The 17,903-nt window shown below is 42.5% G+C and overlaps 1 protein-coding gene across 2 annotated transcripts in view; it reads right to left on the bottom strand.

The window, feature by feature from the left end:
* SPPL3 (signal peptide peptidase like 3) overlaps nucleotides 1-16,996 on the bottom strand; it is a 140,863-nt gene extending 123,867 nt beyond the window's left edge. Inside the window, exon 1 of one of the 2 annotated variants that reach the window (XM_036119693.2) lies at nucleotides 16,440-16,996. In XM_036119693.2, the coding sequence (XP_035975586.1) occupies nucleotides 16,440-16,462 (23 nt within the window). In that variant the 5' untranslated portion in view covers nucleotides 16,463-16,996. Of the gene's footprint in view, nucleotides 1-16,137; nucleotides 16,239-16,439 lie in introns of those variants that run through there. The other variant, XM_078060892.1, reaches the window with a different exon arrangement.
* Nucleotides 16,997-17,903: the final 907 nt, after the last annotated feature.

Raw genomic sequence — 17,903 nt, 5'->3', positions numbered from 1 at the left:
AGACACACCGTCTATACAATGAATGGCCCATTATGAAATCTCCTCTTGAAGTTGTTTTAATTACATTTGCTAGCACTGGACCCAGCAAATGCCAGCAGTCTGTAACAACAGTGTAAACTCATGGAACAGAGAATCCTGTTTATTCTGCCTTAGTTACTATAGTGAAGCCCCAGCAGGCATAAAGTCAGTCATTAATTACAGAGATCAAATCTACAGCCTTATTTTGTCTAACCAAGTGAGCTATGTGGTCAAACAGTACAAGTGGTAGATAACTGATAAAGAACAGGCCAAAGGAAACTGAATATCTAAGAACAACTAGAATAAGGACCAAATAGTAGTTGTTCTTTTATTTACTAAGAACTATAGAACATGGTGCATCCTTAATGATGACACCAATTTTTTTCTTCCTCCTCCTAACTAATCTCTACTCACAGCCAAAAATCTGAGCTGTAAGGAGCTTGTCTCTGTAACTCTCTGAAGACCCTCTTCCATGTTTAAAAAAAGAAAGAAAAAAGGCAGTAACAATATAAAACTGAAGAACCAGAAATACAGGCTGATCAAGCACTCATCTGTTTTTCCTAAAGATACAGATCATTATACTTGTGAGGAGAAATTCAGATCATAAGCTCTCAGACCTCCTTGATGGTGTTGCTCAATATGGCAGCTGCTAGCCACATGTAGCTATTTTTTTTTTTAAAGATTTTATTTATTTATTTGACAGAGAGAGACACAGCGAGAGAGGGAACAGAAGCAGGGGGCGTAGGAGAGGGAGAAGCAGGCTTCCTGCTGAGCAGGGAGCCCGATGTGGGGCTCGATCCCAGGACCCTGGGAGCATGACCTGAGCCGAAGGCAGAAGCTTAACGACTGAGCCACCCAGGCACCCCCACATGTAGCTATTTTTTATTTACTTGGCTAGTCTGAACTGAGAAGACTTTGTACGAAAAAATGTAAAATATCTTAATAATTTTTGTATTGATTACATATAATCAATGGTATAAATATTTTTGATGCATTCGGTTAAATAAACTATATTATTAAAATTAATTTTGTGTGTTTCTTTTTACTTTTTAATGTGGCTACTAGAATACTAATAATTACATAGGTGCTTCATGTTATATTTCTATTGGACAGTGCTAACCCCAAAAAGGCCATATTTTACAACTAACTCCTCTAGTGATCTTCCTGGCAAAGAATAGATATGGAGAACCTCCCCCCCCAAAAAAAAACCAACAACTTCAGTCATTAAACCAGTCATAGTCCCAAGACGACTGCCGATGCAGCAGGCTGCCAGAGTAATCTGGGCACTCACTTAACCAAAAATAAAGAACTCATATAACAATCATCTGAGGTTCACTTCTTCCTAAATGATTCTAGCGTGCAAAATATGAAGTAGCTGAAGAAAAATCTGTGAGACAAAAGATTATTTTTTTTCCGTAATGCTAGATATTTTAGGTAACTAAAACTGAGGTGTGACTTTGGTACTACACTGTTAAGTACAAACAGATTTAACATTTTATTTTTTATTTACTTATTTTACAAACAGATTTAATTTTTAAACCACTGCTTTTACCCTCTATAAACCCTTCAATATAAACACTACACAAGTAAAAACCACTTCACACTCATTAGACTGGGTATAATAAAAAACATGAACAATGACAAGTATTGGTGAGGAGGTGGAGAAATTAGAACCCTCACACATTGCAGATGGGAATGTAAAATGGTACAGCTGTTTTGGACAACAATTTGGCAGTTCCTCAAAATGTTAAACACAGAGAAACCCTATGAGCCAGCAATTCCACTCCTATTTACCCAAGAGAACTGTAAACATACATATATCTACACAAACGCTTTTACATGAATGCTCATAGCAACATTATTCATAATAGCCAAAAAAAAGAAAAAAAGAAGAAAGAAAAAGAAAGAAAGAAAGAAAACAACCATCACCTGAGAACGGATAAGTAGAATGTGGTATATCTGCACAATGGAATAAATTTGGCAATGGAAAGGAATGAAGCACTAATACATGCCACATGGATGAACCTTGAAGACAGTATACTGAGTGAAAGAAGTCAAAAGACCACATATTGTATTATTCCATTTATATGAAATAGGCAAATCCATAGAAACCAAAAGTACATTAGTGGCTGCCAGGGGCTGGAGAGAAGGGGGGAAAGGGAGTAAATTACTAATGGGTACAGAGTTTCATTTGAGATGAAAAAAAAAAGTTCTAAAATCGTGGCAATGGCTGCATTAACTAGATTGTACACTTTGAGTGAGTGAATTGTATGGTACATGACTTATATCTCAGAAAAGCTTTGCGCGCCTGGGTGGCTCAGTCAGTTAAGCAGCTGCCTTCGGCTCAGGTCATGATCCCAGTGTCCTGGGATCGAGTCCTGCATCGGGCTCCCTGTTCAGCATGGAGTCTGCTTCTCCCTCTGCCCCTCACCCCGCTCGTGCTCACTTGCTCTAACTTTCTCTCTCTCTCAAATAAATAAAATCTTTAAAAAAAAAAAAAAAAGTTTTAAAAATAGAAAACATTAACAAAAAATTAAAATAAAATAAAAAACATTAGAGTGAAAACCTGAATGCTACAGAAAAGGACCTATATGAAATCTGACTATATGATATACTTCATTTTAGAATAGAATGAAAATGTGACAACTAGGGACAACTAGGGACACCTGGGTGGCTCAGTTGGTTAAGCATCTGCCTTTGGCTCAGGTCATGATCCCAGGGTCCTGGGATCAAGTCCCACATCAGGCTGCCTGCTCAATGGGGAGCCTCTTCTCCCTCTGCCTGCTGCTTCCCCTGCTTGTGCTCTCTCTCTCTCTCTCCCTCTCTTTCTCGCTCTGACAAATAAATAAAATCTTTTTTTAAAAAAAATGTGACAACGAGTCATATGAAAGCAAAGAGGGAACTTCACCTGTGGTTGACTGCATTACCGGACCTAATTCCTCACTCCTCCCGGAATCTACTCCTTAGCCCTGTGATTCTGTAGCTACTCCCACAAATGGGCAAGGTTTAGTTTTGTGGCTCCTTGTCTTTGGTTTCCACCATATGACTTGCTTTGGTTGAAAGAATGAACCAGAAATATCAGTGTGCCAGTTCTGAGTGTGAGCCTCAAGAGTCTTGTAGGTTTCCACTTGCCCTCCTATACTTCTGCCACTGTCATGAGAAGAACTTCCCCTGGGTGCTGCTGCCCATTCAGTCTAGGTCCCAAAATATACACACATGAAGCAGAGCCACCCAGCTGACATACAGATCTGAAGCAAGAAGCAAAGTTGCCCAGCCAACCTGCAGATTGCTAGTTTAAGCCACTAAATGTGGGGATAATTTGTTATGCAGTATTAAGATGGCAACAGCTAACCAATACAACAACTAATACTCCCACTGTATTTTGAAGAGGTTCCATAAATTAAAGTGATGATCAAGGTAGATCTCGCCTAATATCCTGAACAATTACACTTTCAATTATTTAGCATAAAAGAGTGAGCTATAGGCCTCAAATGGTATTTGATGCTTGTCCCTTTGAGCTCTTAAACTAAGAGTGGAGAGCAACATACTTTTCCATCTTACTAATTTTACTTTTTTAAGGGTTATTTTATTTATTTTTAAAGATTTTTTTTTTTAATAAAGATTTTGATTATTTATTTGACAGAGAGAGACACAGCAAGAGAGGGAACACAAGCAGGGAGAGTGGGAGAGGGAGAAGCAGGCTCCCCCCAGCGAGCAGGGAACCCGATGTGGGGCTCAATCCCAGGACCCCGGGATCATGACCTGAGCGGAAGGCAGACACTTAATGACGGAGCCACCCAGGCACCTCTTTAAGGGTTATTTTAAAAAATCAAATACAGAATATTTATTTATTTAAAAAAATTGGGGGGGGCACCTGGGTGGCTCAGTCAGTGAAGCGTCTGCCTTTGGCTCAGGTCATGATCCCAGGGTCCTGAGATCGATCAAGCCCCACACTGGGCTCTCCTCTCAGCGGAGAGTCTGCTTCTCCCTCTCCCTCTGCTGCTCCCCCCTGCTTGTGCTCCCTCTCTCCATCAGATAAATAAAATCTTTAAAAAATTCTTTAAAAATTAAAAAAAAATTTTTTTGAGAGAGAGAGAGGGTGGGGAAGAGGGGCAGAGGGAGAGGGAGAGAGAGAATCTTAAGCAGGCTCCATGCCCAGTGCAGAGCCGGCACAGAGCTCAATCTCACGACCCTGAGATCATTACCTGAGCCAAAATCAAGAGTCAGATGCTTAACCGACTGAGCCACCCAGGCACCCTGGAATAATACTTATTTAAATAAACTATGTGTCAAACCCCTGAGAATTAAAAAAACAAACAAAATGTAGTCATGTCCTCAATACTTCACAAGGAAACAAGGAAACAAAGAACAATTGAAAGAGGTAAGTACAGGGTACTAAGGGAACACAAAGAAGGGTCATCCAGGAACAATGAAGAGAGAAATTTTTTCTTTAATTTTATATGTATAAAATCAACAGGACTTACTGACTTGTTTGATGAGGATTAAGAATGTCTCCAAGGTCTCCAGCTGTGACACCCAAGCCAGGAGCTCTCGATGAGCTACGGGACAGGCTAAGACTGCCTCATCACCACATGTTGACTCATTATCAACTTGGTTAAGTCTACACTGAAGCACAAAGCTAGATTTGCAGAGCTGTATGGGGCCATTTGCACCTCTGCCACATGATGACTCTCGTTGAATTTCCTATTCTAGTAGCTGGCTATCTTTTCCATTTGGTCTCATTATTTGAGCTTCCTGATGCTTGAGTCTCTAACCTTCACCTTGTTTCTATGTCCAATTACATCTGCTATTCACTGTTCTTTCCTACTTCTACTTGTTATTCCCTTTTGTTCTAAGTTGGTTGATAACCTTTGGCGTTAGTTCTTAGACCCTTTGCTATCCACAAATAACAGACCCTTAGGTCTGTAGGTTATTTTCACCATTGCACAGCATGCAAAGGTACAAAACAAAAACAACTTCTAATCCCCCAAACTTCTGGTTTATGTCTATTCAGATGACCAGGTTATTTAATTCTGACCTAAGACTGAGGCGCTGCTGTATCTACACAATTTAAAATATGCACACACCAGGCCAAGAGATTTTTTTAAATTGCCCTTTCTGAATTATAATTATTAAACAAGAGAAAAGAAATGAGTTAAAAGAGAAAACAGACTTAGAAATACGGGAAAAAATGAAGGCAAAATAAGTTTCTATTTTTAAAAAAAATTTTAGCTCCTTAAACAAAAGCTTATATACAAGGAATGTGAATTTCTGAAATAGCAAGAGATAGAAAATGTTAAATTGCTCACAAGCTACTTTCCATATAGCTTATTGCTCCTCATACTTCAAAGGAAGTTTCCTGCAAAATATTTCACTTGAGCATGTGATTGAAACTTTCCCCTAATTACCCCCCGCAAAAGGCAGAGATTTTCCCCTTTAAAAAAATAATATATATCACAAAGTGCCTGTTTGGGAGATAAAGTATAAATAAATTGGCAGCAGTTGGTCTGTGGTCAGGCTGAAGAAGAGATAAATGAAGATGACGACTTTAAAGAGCCTGTGGTCCTCTGTAAATGTCTCCCTTAGGTGTTCGGTTCAGGGGCTGAGCCACTTTCCCTTCTCAAGGTGCTATATGGATATTAGCAAGTTAGGCCAATCTGGCCACAACCCTTGACCCAACTTCACAGTAACAATTTTACCTTTGTATTTTCTTCCAAGAGTTGTGAGATATTAGGTTAAGTATTCTCTCTTCTATGTGCCCTGTCATTGTATTTTTAAGGTGACATTCTATTCTAAAATCCAGCACCTGGCAAATTTCACCTCTAAAATAGTCAATCTTAAAAAAAAAAGGAAAATCTCAGCTTCTACTATGTGTAGGTCCTTACACCGTGAAATTATTTATTCTGATCCTATCCTTACAGAATTCATGAAGGTGGGAAGATAGCCACATCAATATACTCAATACAAGGTCAGAAAAATCATAAAAGTGCTACCACATGACAGGATCAGATAAAGAACTACAGACATCAGAAGAATATTTCTCCTGGGCCAATCAGAAGGTTCTGTAACAAGAGGACAGCATTTCAGCTGTACCTTGAAGATGTGTAGGACTTACATATTTAGAGACTTGGGAGAAAGGCTAACCAGGTATAAGGAGTCAGCTTAAATAAAAGGGGAAACAGTGAGTAACCCAGTTTGGCAGAAATAACAAGCATTTTAAAGAAAATATAGGGAAGTAGGGTTACAAGGCAAGATTGTTTCAAAAGTCAGACCACAGAGGTTGATTTTATACTGATACAATTAAAAAAAAACAAAACAGAAAACAAGACCTTCAAAAGCAATACAATCTGAATTAGTGGCAATGTAAAGACCAAGCGAAGCAAAGACTAAATATATACACATCAAGTGTTCATTCCCCATTAAGTTCCCTTCAAAATTCCTAACTGAAATCCATGATTAAAATAAACAAATAGGGGCGCCTGGGTGGCTCAGTTGGTTAAGCGACTGCCTTCGGCTCAGGTCGTGATCCTGGAGTCCCGGGATCGAGTCCCGCATCGGGCTCCCTGCTCGGCAGGGGGTCTGCTTCTCCCTCTGCCCCTCCCCCCTCTCATGTGCTCTCTCTCTCTCATTCTCTCTGTCTCAAATAAATAAATAAAATCTTTAAAAATAAAATAAAATAAAATAAAATAAACAAATAAAAATCTCTAAACTTAAACTACAGTAAAAAAAAAAAAAAAAAGTATTTCCAAGATCAATTTCTCCTTCTCTCTAGCTTCAAATACACAATTCTCCCCCTTATCAAAGAAAATTAAAATAAAACCAGAAGACTATGGCCCTGTCTATATCAAGCATCCTACTTTCTTTCCTTATCTCTTTCTCATCTTATCTTGCAAACAAATGGCCAGTACCCAAAGGATGCCTTTATTTCTTCATTACCCTGACCTAATTTGCCTTTCACCCTCACTACTCTGATCTTTATTAGTGCACTTTCACTAATGACTTCCTTTGCAAATTCAACAGTCTGTTTTTTGCTTCATTCTCTTTGAACCCTGTTGCCTTTTACACTCTTGCCCCCCTCCAAAATTCTCTGTGCCTTTTCTTTCATCGCCGTTGAGCTTTGCTAATTATCCTACTTCTGATGGAGCTTCCATTGACTCCTCTTCTTCCTCCCATTTCTCAGTTGTGAGTTTCCCAAGCCTCAACTTCCAGGCCTCCATTCTGCCCTCAGAGCTACTCTCTCCGTCTTGGTTAACTGACCCCATCTCACATCTTTAACTCTCACTGGCCTCACAGTGGTCCCAGGTGGCATTTCTGTAGCAAGACTAGACTTGAGGGCGCCTGGGTGGCTCAGTTGGTTAAGCGACTGCCTTCGGCTCAGGTCATGATCCTGGAGTCCCTGGATCGAGTCCCGCATCGGGCTCCCTGCTCGGCAGGGAGTCTGCTTCTCCCTCTGACCCTCCCCCCTCTCATGTACTCGCTCTCTCTCATTCTCTCTCTCTCAAATAAATAAAATCTTTAAAAAAAAAAAAAAAGACTAGACTTGAGTCCCTATGAAAGTTATGTTTGAAAATATTTTTAAGGTATCAGACCTTAATACTTTTAAGGTACTGGTGCCCGCACTAATCAATGCAGAGGTAAGAGAATTCAATCTCTAAAACTAACTTTTTTTTTAAAAGACTTTATTTGAGAGAGAGCGAGAGCACACACAGAGGGAGAGAGAGGAAGGAGCGGACTCCCTGCTGAGCAGAGAGCCAAATACCGGGCTCAATCCCAGGACCCCGAGACCATGACCTGAGCCAAAGGCAGACACTTAATCAACTGAGCCACCCCAGGTGCCCCTAAAACTAACTTTTACCTGTAACAGTATTTTTTTTTTTTTAAGATTTTCTTTATTTATTTGACAGAGAGAGAGAGACAGTGAGAGAGGGAACACAGGCAGGGGGAGTGGGAGAGAGAGACAGAGAGAGAAGCAGGCTTCCTGCTGAGCAGAGAGCCCAATGTGGGGCTCGATCCCAGGACCCTGAGATCATGACCTGAGCCGAAGGCAGATGCTTAACGACTGAGCCACCCAGGCGCCCCCAACAGTATTTTTGCAAGCATTCTTGAGAAATGAATGTAAATTTCGGGGAGTTTGTAAGTCAGCAGCGCATACAGTAGTCGAAGATTTAAAAGTTAAGGCTGTCAGGCAAAGCCCGAAGATTTACAAGTTTGGAAAGTAAAGCTAGACAACTCGGGCAAAAAATTAAGACAAGGAAACAAAGTCAAGCACTGTACTTAAGTCAAAATATCTGTATAACCAAATTGAAGAAAACAATTAAAACTTCGCTGCCCATGTCCTATTTAGGTCAATAGTGAAGCCAAAGTCTGAGGCCCTCCTATGAGGGGAAGTGGGTGTGCCTGGCAGAGGTGGTGTGGAGTAAGGAAACAGATAAGAAACTGCTAACAACCCCTCCTTGGGCATTTTAGGGTATGAGTATCCTGTGCATTCCAAAGAAAACAAGGAAAAGAGGAGGATTATCCATACCACTGTTCTCATCCCTCATTTGAAGGAAACTGCCTTCTAAAGATCAAAATAGAACTTTTATGGAAAAACTTATTATAAGTTTTATTCAATTCACGATTTTTCTTCTTTATTTTTGGACTATGAAATGTGACTAAAAGAAGATGGCCTTAGGGGCGCCTGGGTGGCTCAGTCGTTAAGCGTCTGCCTTCGGCTCAGGTCATGATCTCAGGGTCCTGGGATCGAGCCCCGCATCAGGCTCCCTGCTCAGCGGGAAGCCTGCTTCTCCCTCTCCCACTCCCCCTGCTTGTGTTCCCTCTCTCGCTGTGTCTCTCTCTGTCAAATAAATAAAGTCTTAAAAAAAAAAAAAAAAAGATACTCAAAAAAAATAAAAGAAGATGGCCTTATAGTACATTTCAAAGGCAACAATATTAATGACAATTTGCAAACTATTCTTTCTTTTTATTTTATTTTATTTTTTTAAAGATTTTATTTATTTATTCATGAGAGACAGAGAGAGAGAGAGAGAGAGGCAGAGGCAGAGGGAGAAGCAGGCTTCCCACAGAGCAGGGAGCCCGATGCGGGACTCGATCCCAGGACCCTGGGATCATGACCTGAGCCGAAGGCAGACGCTTAACCGACTGAGCCACCCAGGCATCCCTATTCTTTCTTTTTATATGACATTATTTGGATATCTCAAAAGAATTCTCACTAGAATGGACATCTCAAAGTTTAAATGCTGGTTATATTATGAAACGAGAAAAATCATTTCTGTAGTGAGGAACTCTGTATCTGGAACCTGTCTGGATCTAACAATGTAGAGCACAAATACCTTGCCTTTATATTTCACTTAGCAATTTACAAGGCATTTGCACATATGTTATCTCACTGAACACTTGCAACAACTCTTTGGAGTAGGACAGGCATAACCACTGTACAGAACATGATACTGCGACTAAGACAATACTAGAGCACAGTTCATCAGAGATGGAAATCACCCTCAAACAAAAACTTTCCCAATTCAAAGAAACCAGAACAGAATTAGATCCTATTTTGGAATTTCAATTTCAAACAAAAATTTAATCAGTGGCATTGGCAGAATCGAACACTTTTTGAGCAATCACTTATATTCAATACAATTCACGAACATGTAAAAACCAAGTAGAGCACATCTCTACTTTAGCACACTTTGATTTTTTATCCCTTAGTGGTTCTTCAACTATAAACACCAGAACTCCGAAATAGAGATTATCAACTCTTCTTACCAAGTTAGGGTAAAACCTAAAAACCAAGAAATGGGATTTTCTATTAGGTCTCTAACTTTAAAAATATTTTCAAACCTAACTTATCACAGGCACTCAATCTAGTCTAATCATAGCTAATGAATGGGTCTGTTTTAAGTTGTGGCTCTAGTGAGACCTATTAATAAAATCTGGGAGGTAAGAATTCATTGTGAGGATCATGAGGACTAACTGTAGATTTTCCCTATAAAACTGAATTTGGTCACCTGGAGCCCCTCTAGACACCTAAGAGGTTAAAATTACAGAAGAGGAGCACTCTACCTCTAATCTTTTAAGTGAGGATTGGAAAATATTACAGAAACTTGTTGCAAAGTTGTAAAAATGTGGTTTATACATACAACAAATAAAACCAATATTTTCCTTTAACTCCCAAGAAGCAACCATTAAACTCCAGAAAATATATTCTAGAATTTAATAAATCAAGTCATACTTATGGCTCTATTGCCAGGGACAGCAATCACATAAAGTTCAGATGCCAAATGTAACCAACAGCACTTGGCTAGACACCCTCCTCTTAGGACATCCCCTGATTTTCCATGAGATAGTTTGATGAAACGCGAGAATGATAAAAATAAGTTATTAACGTTTAAGTAAAATACAATTATACAGAACTCCATAACACCTCAATTCATGGCATTTGTCATCTCTAAAATAAATGGTCACGTAGAAATCTGTTATAAGAAATGCAGGGACATTAGCATTTTAATTCATAATACCACTTGGCAAATTATAGGCTGATATGGTTACACACTCTCCAGCTTCCCTCTCCCCCATCCCCAGGCTTCATAAGAAACACTAAGGAAAATTATTTCAGTACATATTCCTGGTCTTAGTTTTGGTTAATTTCAGTCTGAATCATGCATCACCAAACCATTATTATAGCACATTAACTATAAGCAAAACATGTTTTAAAAGTGAGCAAATCTAACATCTATAATGCTAGACACACATTTTCAACTAAATAGTTTCTCTCTGAAAAACTTGCGAAAGATGCAAAGACCACAAGATACAAAGAAACAGGTATGATCACAACAGATACAATGACACACAACAGTAATTGCATAGAAGGGACTTCCATAAAGTTCTGGAGATCTGTGTTATTTCTCATTCTCAGGTGTAGCACTATTTGCAAATACCTAGCAGGATAAAGCCCATTATCATCACAGTATATTACCTCAATATAATGCAATCCTTAGATATCTTAAGATACATAGCCCAGGGGGAAGCGTTCTCATTCATTTGTTCAGTAAGTATTTACCAGCTACCCATTACATGCCAGGCACTGGAGAGAGTACCAAAATAGAAAGATTCTTACCCGTGTAACTTTTAGTTTGTTTATTGTCTGTCAACCCTCAGAGACACACACAAGATGAGGCTGTGAAGAGCCTACTGAGGAACCTGGATTTTATTGCAAGTGTGACCACTGAAGAGTTTTAAGCAGAGGACAGGCACATCTGAGTTAGTCAGAAGTCTACTCAGGAGAACAGCCACCATGTGGAGAATGAGAGGGGGACCCAGTGAGGAGGTAACAGGGAACTCAAGCAAAAGATGGGCTGGCTTACATTAGTGATTGTGGAAATGGAAGTAGAGAGATTCAGCGACAGAATCTTCATGTTAAACAGTCTTGACTTTGAGCCCTTTTACCATTTACATGTTATTTGGCAAGTTACTTCAATTCTTTGAACCTGTTTCCTTACTTATCAATGCTTTAAAGCCCTAGCACCCAGAAAACACACAATAAAGTACTATGATACTACTTTGGTAACAAAATTCATCCCGATGAAGTTCACATGTATTTATTTCCTTTTCCCTCTACACCAACATTAACCCTAACATAAGTCATTTTTACCACCAAGATTCAAATACTGCATTGACTCCATCAAGAGAGAAGTTCCCAAAAAAATAAAAGAGACAAGTCCTGTTTCCCACAGAACTTATGCTAAAACAACTGCTCATAAATATCTATCAAGCAAGGTGTTTTTCTCAAATTAATAAAAAATCTAGTTTGCACCTTCTATTTGTGTTTTCACAGGCGTTCTTTTACTTCCTCGGTATACAAGCAAAAAGTATACAAGCTGAATCTTGTGGTTACATCATGATAAAGATTGTGGTGTTACTACCAATTCTTTTAATTTCATCTGTCAATAGCTTTTATTTAAAACTTTATTAAGGATGGGATTACTCATTCTTACAGCACTGTGACATCAGGAAACTAAATTACCAAAGGCTCTCTTTTATAAGCATAAGGATTATAATAAACACTCACCTATCTGTAGCTTTCCCTTACACTTAAAATATTCTTTCAACAAAGGATGAACCACGCTGAAAATCTATCATATTCAATCAGCATGTTCTAAGTAGAAGCTATGGGCAAGACAATATGCTAAGTATATGGGAGGACAAAGGGTAGTCTAACAGTGTCCTTACCCTCAAGGAGTTTACAATCTAATGAAGAAGCTAGGTATTCACACATGTAAAGGAAGGAAAGATGCAGACGACTACAAGTATCAACAACAAAGAGATCACTTTCAGTTGGGGTGATCAGAAAATGCTTCTCAGCTACGTGGAATTTCAAGTGAACCCTTGGGTAATGGGATTGTGACAGAATTTGCTAGAAAGAAAGTGTGATGAGGAAAACAACTTTCGAGGACAAGAACTTTGTTTTTCAGAGTTGCTGCCTAGCCATTTTACAGTATGATATCTGTAATCACACCCAGAGTCTGGACATTTAGATAAGGATTTGAGTTTAGGATGCCCACCACAAGTCCCTGCTTTGCTTTTCCCCGGGCACCTTTAAAAATAACCATTAGAGGTAAGCCCTCCAAATTACTGACCTCCACACCAATCACCTTGTAAGTAATAGGTGTTTGCTATCCTACTCTGTATCTCCTGTTCATGACCTGGGACAGAAGACTGCCCTCTCCCTGGCTCACTGGGCCCCATGGTTTCAGTTACCAGGGTCAACCACAGTCTGGTCTGGAAGCAGATGATTCTCCTCCTCATGTACGGTCATAAGGTTACAATAGTAGCCTAATGCTACACACAATGCCTAGGTCATTCATCTCACTTCAGCTAGTCACATAAGCATTTTATCATCTCATATCATCACAAGAAGGGTGAACACAGTACAATAAGATACTTTGAGAGAGACCACATTCACATAACTTTTATTACAGTATATTGTTATAATTGTTTTATTTGTTGTTAATCTCTTACGAGGCCTAATTTCTAATTTAAACTTTCTCACAGGCATGTATGTATAGAAAAAAACATAGTGTATATATAGGGTTCAGTACTACCCTCAATCTCAGGCATCCACTGGGATCCTGGCATGTAAACCCCACAGATAACGGGGGACTACTGTACTTCCACTGTATGGGTGTATTGAAACTGCACCTTCAACTGAAGTGACCCCTTGGGATTTCACTTCCCCAAAGTGGGAGCTCAGATGCTGAGAAAGCTACCTGCCAACCACCTGGGTGGCTTGTGCCCCCTCATTCATCAGGTCATAACCTACATATTCTTAATTCAGTACACCCACTCTGGCTTCCCAACACAGAAAGCAAGCACAAGAAACCAGAAAACAGCATGAACAGCATGTGTAGAAGTTTTTTTTAATTAACTTTTTATTATGAAAAATGTAAACATGTCAAAGTATACAGAATAAAATAAACCTCCTTATATCACTAAGCTTCAACAATTACCACCTCATGGCCAATCTTGCTTTAGAATTTACATATCTTATTATATGAAAATCCTGGGGCACCTGGCTGGCTCAGTCGGTGGAGCTTGTGACTCTTGATCTCAGGGTTGTGGGTTCGAGCCCCATGTTGGGTGTAGAGATTCTTAAAAATAAAATCTTTAAAAAAAAAAGAGAGAAACAAAAGAAAATCCTAAGGAACCTATTTTCATTCTTCTGACATCTACTTTCTATATTCTTCACTGACTCGATCCTCAGACAATACCTCAGACTGCCACAACAGTCCCCACGAGGTTGATTTTCCTAAAGGCAACATACAAATGAAGTACAAGTCCGTTAAAAAAAAACAAAAAAAAAAACTCCTATTTACACAAACCAAAGGAACTGTGACAAAGATATTGAAAAATGAGAGATAATCCAAAGCTCAGTTCACATGTACTTCTGGAATACCTTTTTCCACGCTTATATTACAAGGAGAATGAAAACAATGATGGGAGAATTTGTGTCAAACAAAATAAAGCATCACAGGTGAAGTATCTTGGACAAATCACTTGGCCTCCTGAGCCTAAGTTTCCTCCTCCATAAAACAGAGAATGATCACCTACCTCAGGGACTGGTGAAAATTATACCTATACTTTACATGGATAATTACCTATGGTAACTATCAGAACCTAGAAAGCTGCCTGGTTTCCCAATCCTCTCTCCTCATACACCTCCCTCTCTCAAGATGATGCAAAAACTTTCTCCATCTCAAAACTTGCTAAAGGTGAGAGGCTAATAAGCATTCTGATTTCAAGGAGCTTCTCTAGCAAAAGGAGCTGAGATTGAAGTATTTCAGTAGGATAAATATTATAAACTACCAAACTTCACAAAATAGTCCCACCTTAACTAATAGAGCCGTCCAACATCACATACAGAGTGTGGCCAAACTAACTAGTAAAACCCTCTCATTTTCCCCACTTCTTGGCCAGTGTCTACTCCTTCAACCATCCACAGTCTCTATATGGCACAGTAAAAGCAGAAGGGCAGCCAACAGGACTCTCAGCTGGGCCAGTTAGTGTTAAGAGCTCAAGATGAGTTAGTTAAGTTAGTTATGGATATGTGCATAAGAAAGCTCAAACTGTAATCTTGTGTTCCATATTACCTGCTAAGAAGAGGCAGCTCACTGTTGCTCAAAACTATCCAATTGGTTAACGCTTTTAAAAATACATTTGCAGTCACAACTGTTCACCAATGTTTTAATTCTTCTTTTAGTGTTACTTTTTTTCAGACTCATTTATCTTCTTTTTGAGCACTGAAGTTCCCTTTTGAATTATGATCTTCCATCACCAATCCTCTTTCCGTATGTGAAGACACAATGAGTTCCTAACTTACCTATCATAACCTCAACCACCACAAAGCATCCACTCCATTAAAGCCCTTTACCTAAAACCATTCTTTATTTTCACATACTACCCATTTCTTTGCTGTTCCCCTAACTCACATATCACCCATTTCTTTGCTATTTCCCTAACTATAATGTAATAAAAAGTAACACTTTACAGTTTGCCATGTGCTTTGTAAAGTTATTCATTTAATCTTTGCAACCTATGAAAAAGGCAATTCCCCTATTTAATAGGTAAGGGAAAAGGAATGGAGAACTTACTATCTTGCCCAGTTATAAACTCAGTGGTGAACAGGACTTCCAAACAAAGCCTTCCAACTCCAAAAGCCATGCTCGTCCCACTCAATTATTCTCTTTTCTAACAAGGGAAAGCAGTACAATTCTGTCCCAAACCACGTTTGCTTCAAAGAGTAAACCATCTTCAATCTCTCTAGATTGCAACCAGATTTCCCATCCCACACCCACCATCCCATTTCTTCCTTCCTCACCCGCGGGTTATTATTTCCTCCCCACTATCCAATTTCTACTCTTCAAGGAAACTATCATCATTCCTTCAACCCCTCCTGCAAATATTCCACCTCCACATGCTAAAGAGAAGCCTCTCACCCCGCTCTCCCCAAACACTGCACTTCCTTCTCAGGATAAGTAAGTTCTCACTCCATGAACTACATAGCACACTTCTCAGCCCTTAACAAGCTATTTAATAACTTTGGAAGTCCCATAAAAATGGACATAACTTGCAGATCTTACATTTCCATACCTGATCCAGGGCAGCAGGCCACTTTAAATTCTGAAGAAGAGTACCAACCCTCACAAAGATTCTGCTCATGCCCCACTGCCACCAACGACTTCCTTTCCAGAACGTGGTTATTCAAACAGGATCCCCTTCCAACCTCTTCACAAGGGTCTCCTCTCCATGGTTCCCAAGACGCTCCCTCCTTCCGCTGTTTTCCTGCGGTCACACCCGGGCCTCTGCCCACCCCACCAACTCTCCCTTCACTCGCCAGCCAGGTGCTAAGCAGCAGCTCCAGTTAGACGGCTCCTCCTCTCACACAACTTCCAAGTTCAGCCTCTTATCACCTGTTTTTCCCACCAGCTTCCTCGCAGCTCAGTGGCCCACCCTTGCCCCGGCCCGCCTCTGCCCACCCTTCCAACCCTCCTGCCCAGGAACCACCCCCGCAAGTCAGTCCCGGGGTGCCCACGAAATTCAACTTCCCATCCGTGGGCTTCCCACCTTTGGGGTCATGCTCCCCTTCTCCATCACCTGCTCCGCCCATGACCAGATGACATCCGCCGCGGCCGCCGCAGCCGCCGCCTCCATCCCCCGTCTTGGACTCCCGGTCCCCGGCCACTGACCGCCTTCCACGAGCGCCAGCCGCCCCCTCTGGTGGGGACGAGGGGGGCGTGCACCCCCAACTCCCACCCCCCCACCAACGCGCACCTGTTCCTCCTCCTCTTCCCCCTCCCCCCCCCGGCCGCGCCGGCGCCCCGACCCCCACCTGCGCCGCGCCCCGGCCTCCCAAGCTCCGCACTCACCACGAGTAGGTCTGCTCCGCCATGGCGCTGACTCTCGTGGGCTCCGCTGCAGGCTCTGGCCGGGCCCGGCGGCGGCGGCGGGGGAACGAACGGGCGGCGGGCTCGCTCGGGCCGGGAGCGGAAGGCGCGGCCGCGGCCCGGCGCTCGCTCGCTGGCTCGCACGGCGGGAGGGCCGGGAAGGCGGCTGGCGGGGAGAGGCCGGGCTCCGAGGCTGCCCCGCTCCCTGGGCCCCGGGGCGGGGCGGGCTCCGCTCTCGGCCTCCCTCACCGGCGGCGGCGGCGGCGGCTCCGCTGCGGCTCTAAACCCAACATGGCGGCGGCGGCGGCGGCGCTGAGAACAAGGGGGCCCCGGGGCGGGCGAGCGGCGAGAGGGCCCCGCGCTCACTGCGCGCTGGGCCGCGGGAGCGCCGCGTTCGAGCGGCGGCGGCGGCGGCGGCCGAGGGACATGGCCGGCGGGCGGAGGCGGCGGCAGCGGCGGCTGAGGGGGGCGCTAAGCGGTGAGGCGAGGCGGCTCGGCTCACACCCGCTGAGGGGAGGAGAGGAGGGGGCGGGGGCCAGCCTTGGACCCGCGCGGGTCACGTGCCCAAAACACGCTCACGTGACGCGCGCGCCCCGCCCCTCGCGCCGGGCCCTTGCGCGAGACGTCTGTTCGCTGGTTCGAGGCGACTGTTGCTCACCCAGCTTCTGGCGGTTGATCCGCCTCCCGTCGCTTGGTTCCGCCTCCCGTCGCTTGGTGCCGCCTCCTCCTCACGCGCAGCGGTCGCCTCAGGCCCCCTCCCCTTCCCCTTTAAGGGGCTGCAGCCGCCAGCCAATCAGGAGCCCCGATGCGCGTCCGTTGGCTGCCACTGAGCTGTCAGCCGTCAATCAACAGTGTGCGGGCCGAGGGTCCCCCAAGTGTCAGTCAACCTGTCAGTCCGCAGTCGGAGCGCTGCATCCCTTGGTTCGTTTGTTCGTTGGTTCATTCATTCGTATAGCAAATGTTCCATGCAGCCAACCTTTATTGCGCCAGGCTCTGTGCCAGGTCCTCAGGGTGACAACTCGAATACCCCATACTTGCCTTCATTTAATCAATCAACAGATATTTATTGGGAACCAACCATGTATCAGTTGATTCTGCTGGATCTCTGCCCTTCAAGAGCTTACATTCTAGAGGAAGAGACATAGTCCAGGCCGACATATAGGTGAAGATAATTCCAGATGCTAAGTTTCATGAAGACGGTAACTCCAGGTAATGGGACAGAGTGTGTATGGATGGAGGTTACCTTTAGATAAGTTGGTCAAGGAAGACCTAGCTGAGGAGATGACATTTGAGTTGACACCTGAAGGATGAGAAGGAGCTGGTCATGCAGGAGCAAAAAGCTCAGGGAACTGCCCATCGGCATGCCTGGAGGCAGGCACAAAGTAAACATAATAGAGCTAGATCAGAGACCAACAGAGTGAATCTGGGGCATAGGAGGAGAGAGGA

Source organism: Halichoerus grypus, chromosome 13 (assembly GCF_964656455.1).
Source record: "Halichoerus grypus chromosome 13, mHalGry1.hap1.1, whole genome shotgun sequence".
NCBI lineage: Eukaryota > Metazoa > Chordata > Mammalia > Carnivora > Phocidae > Halichoerus > Halichoerus grypus.
Note: the sequence above shows the minus strand (reverse complement) of the source record. Positions and strands in the feature narration are given on the sequence as shown.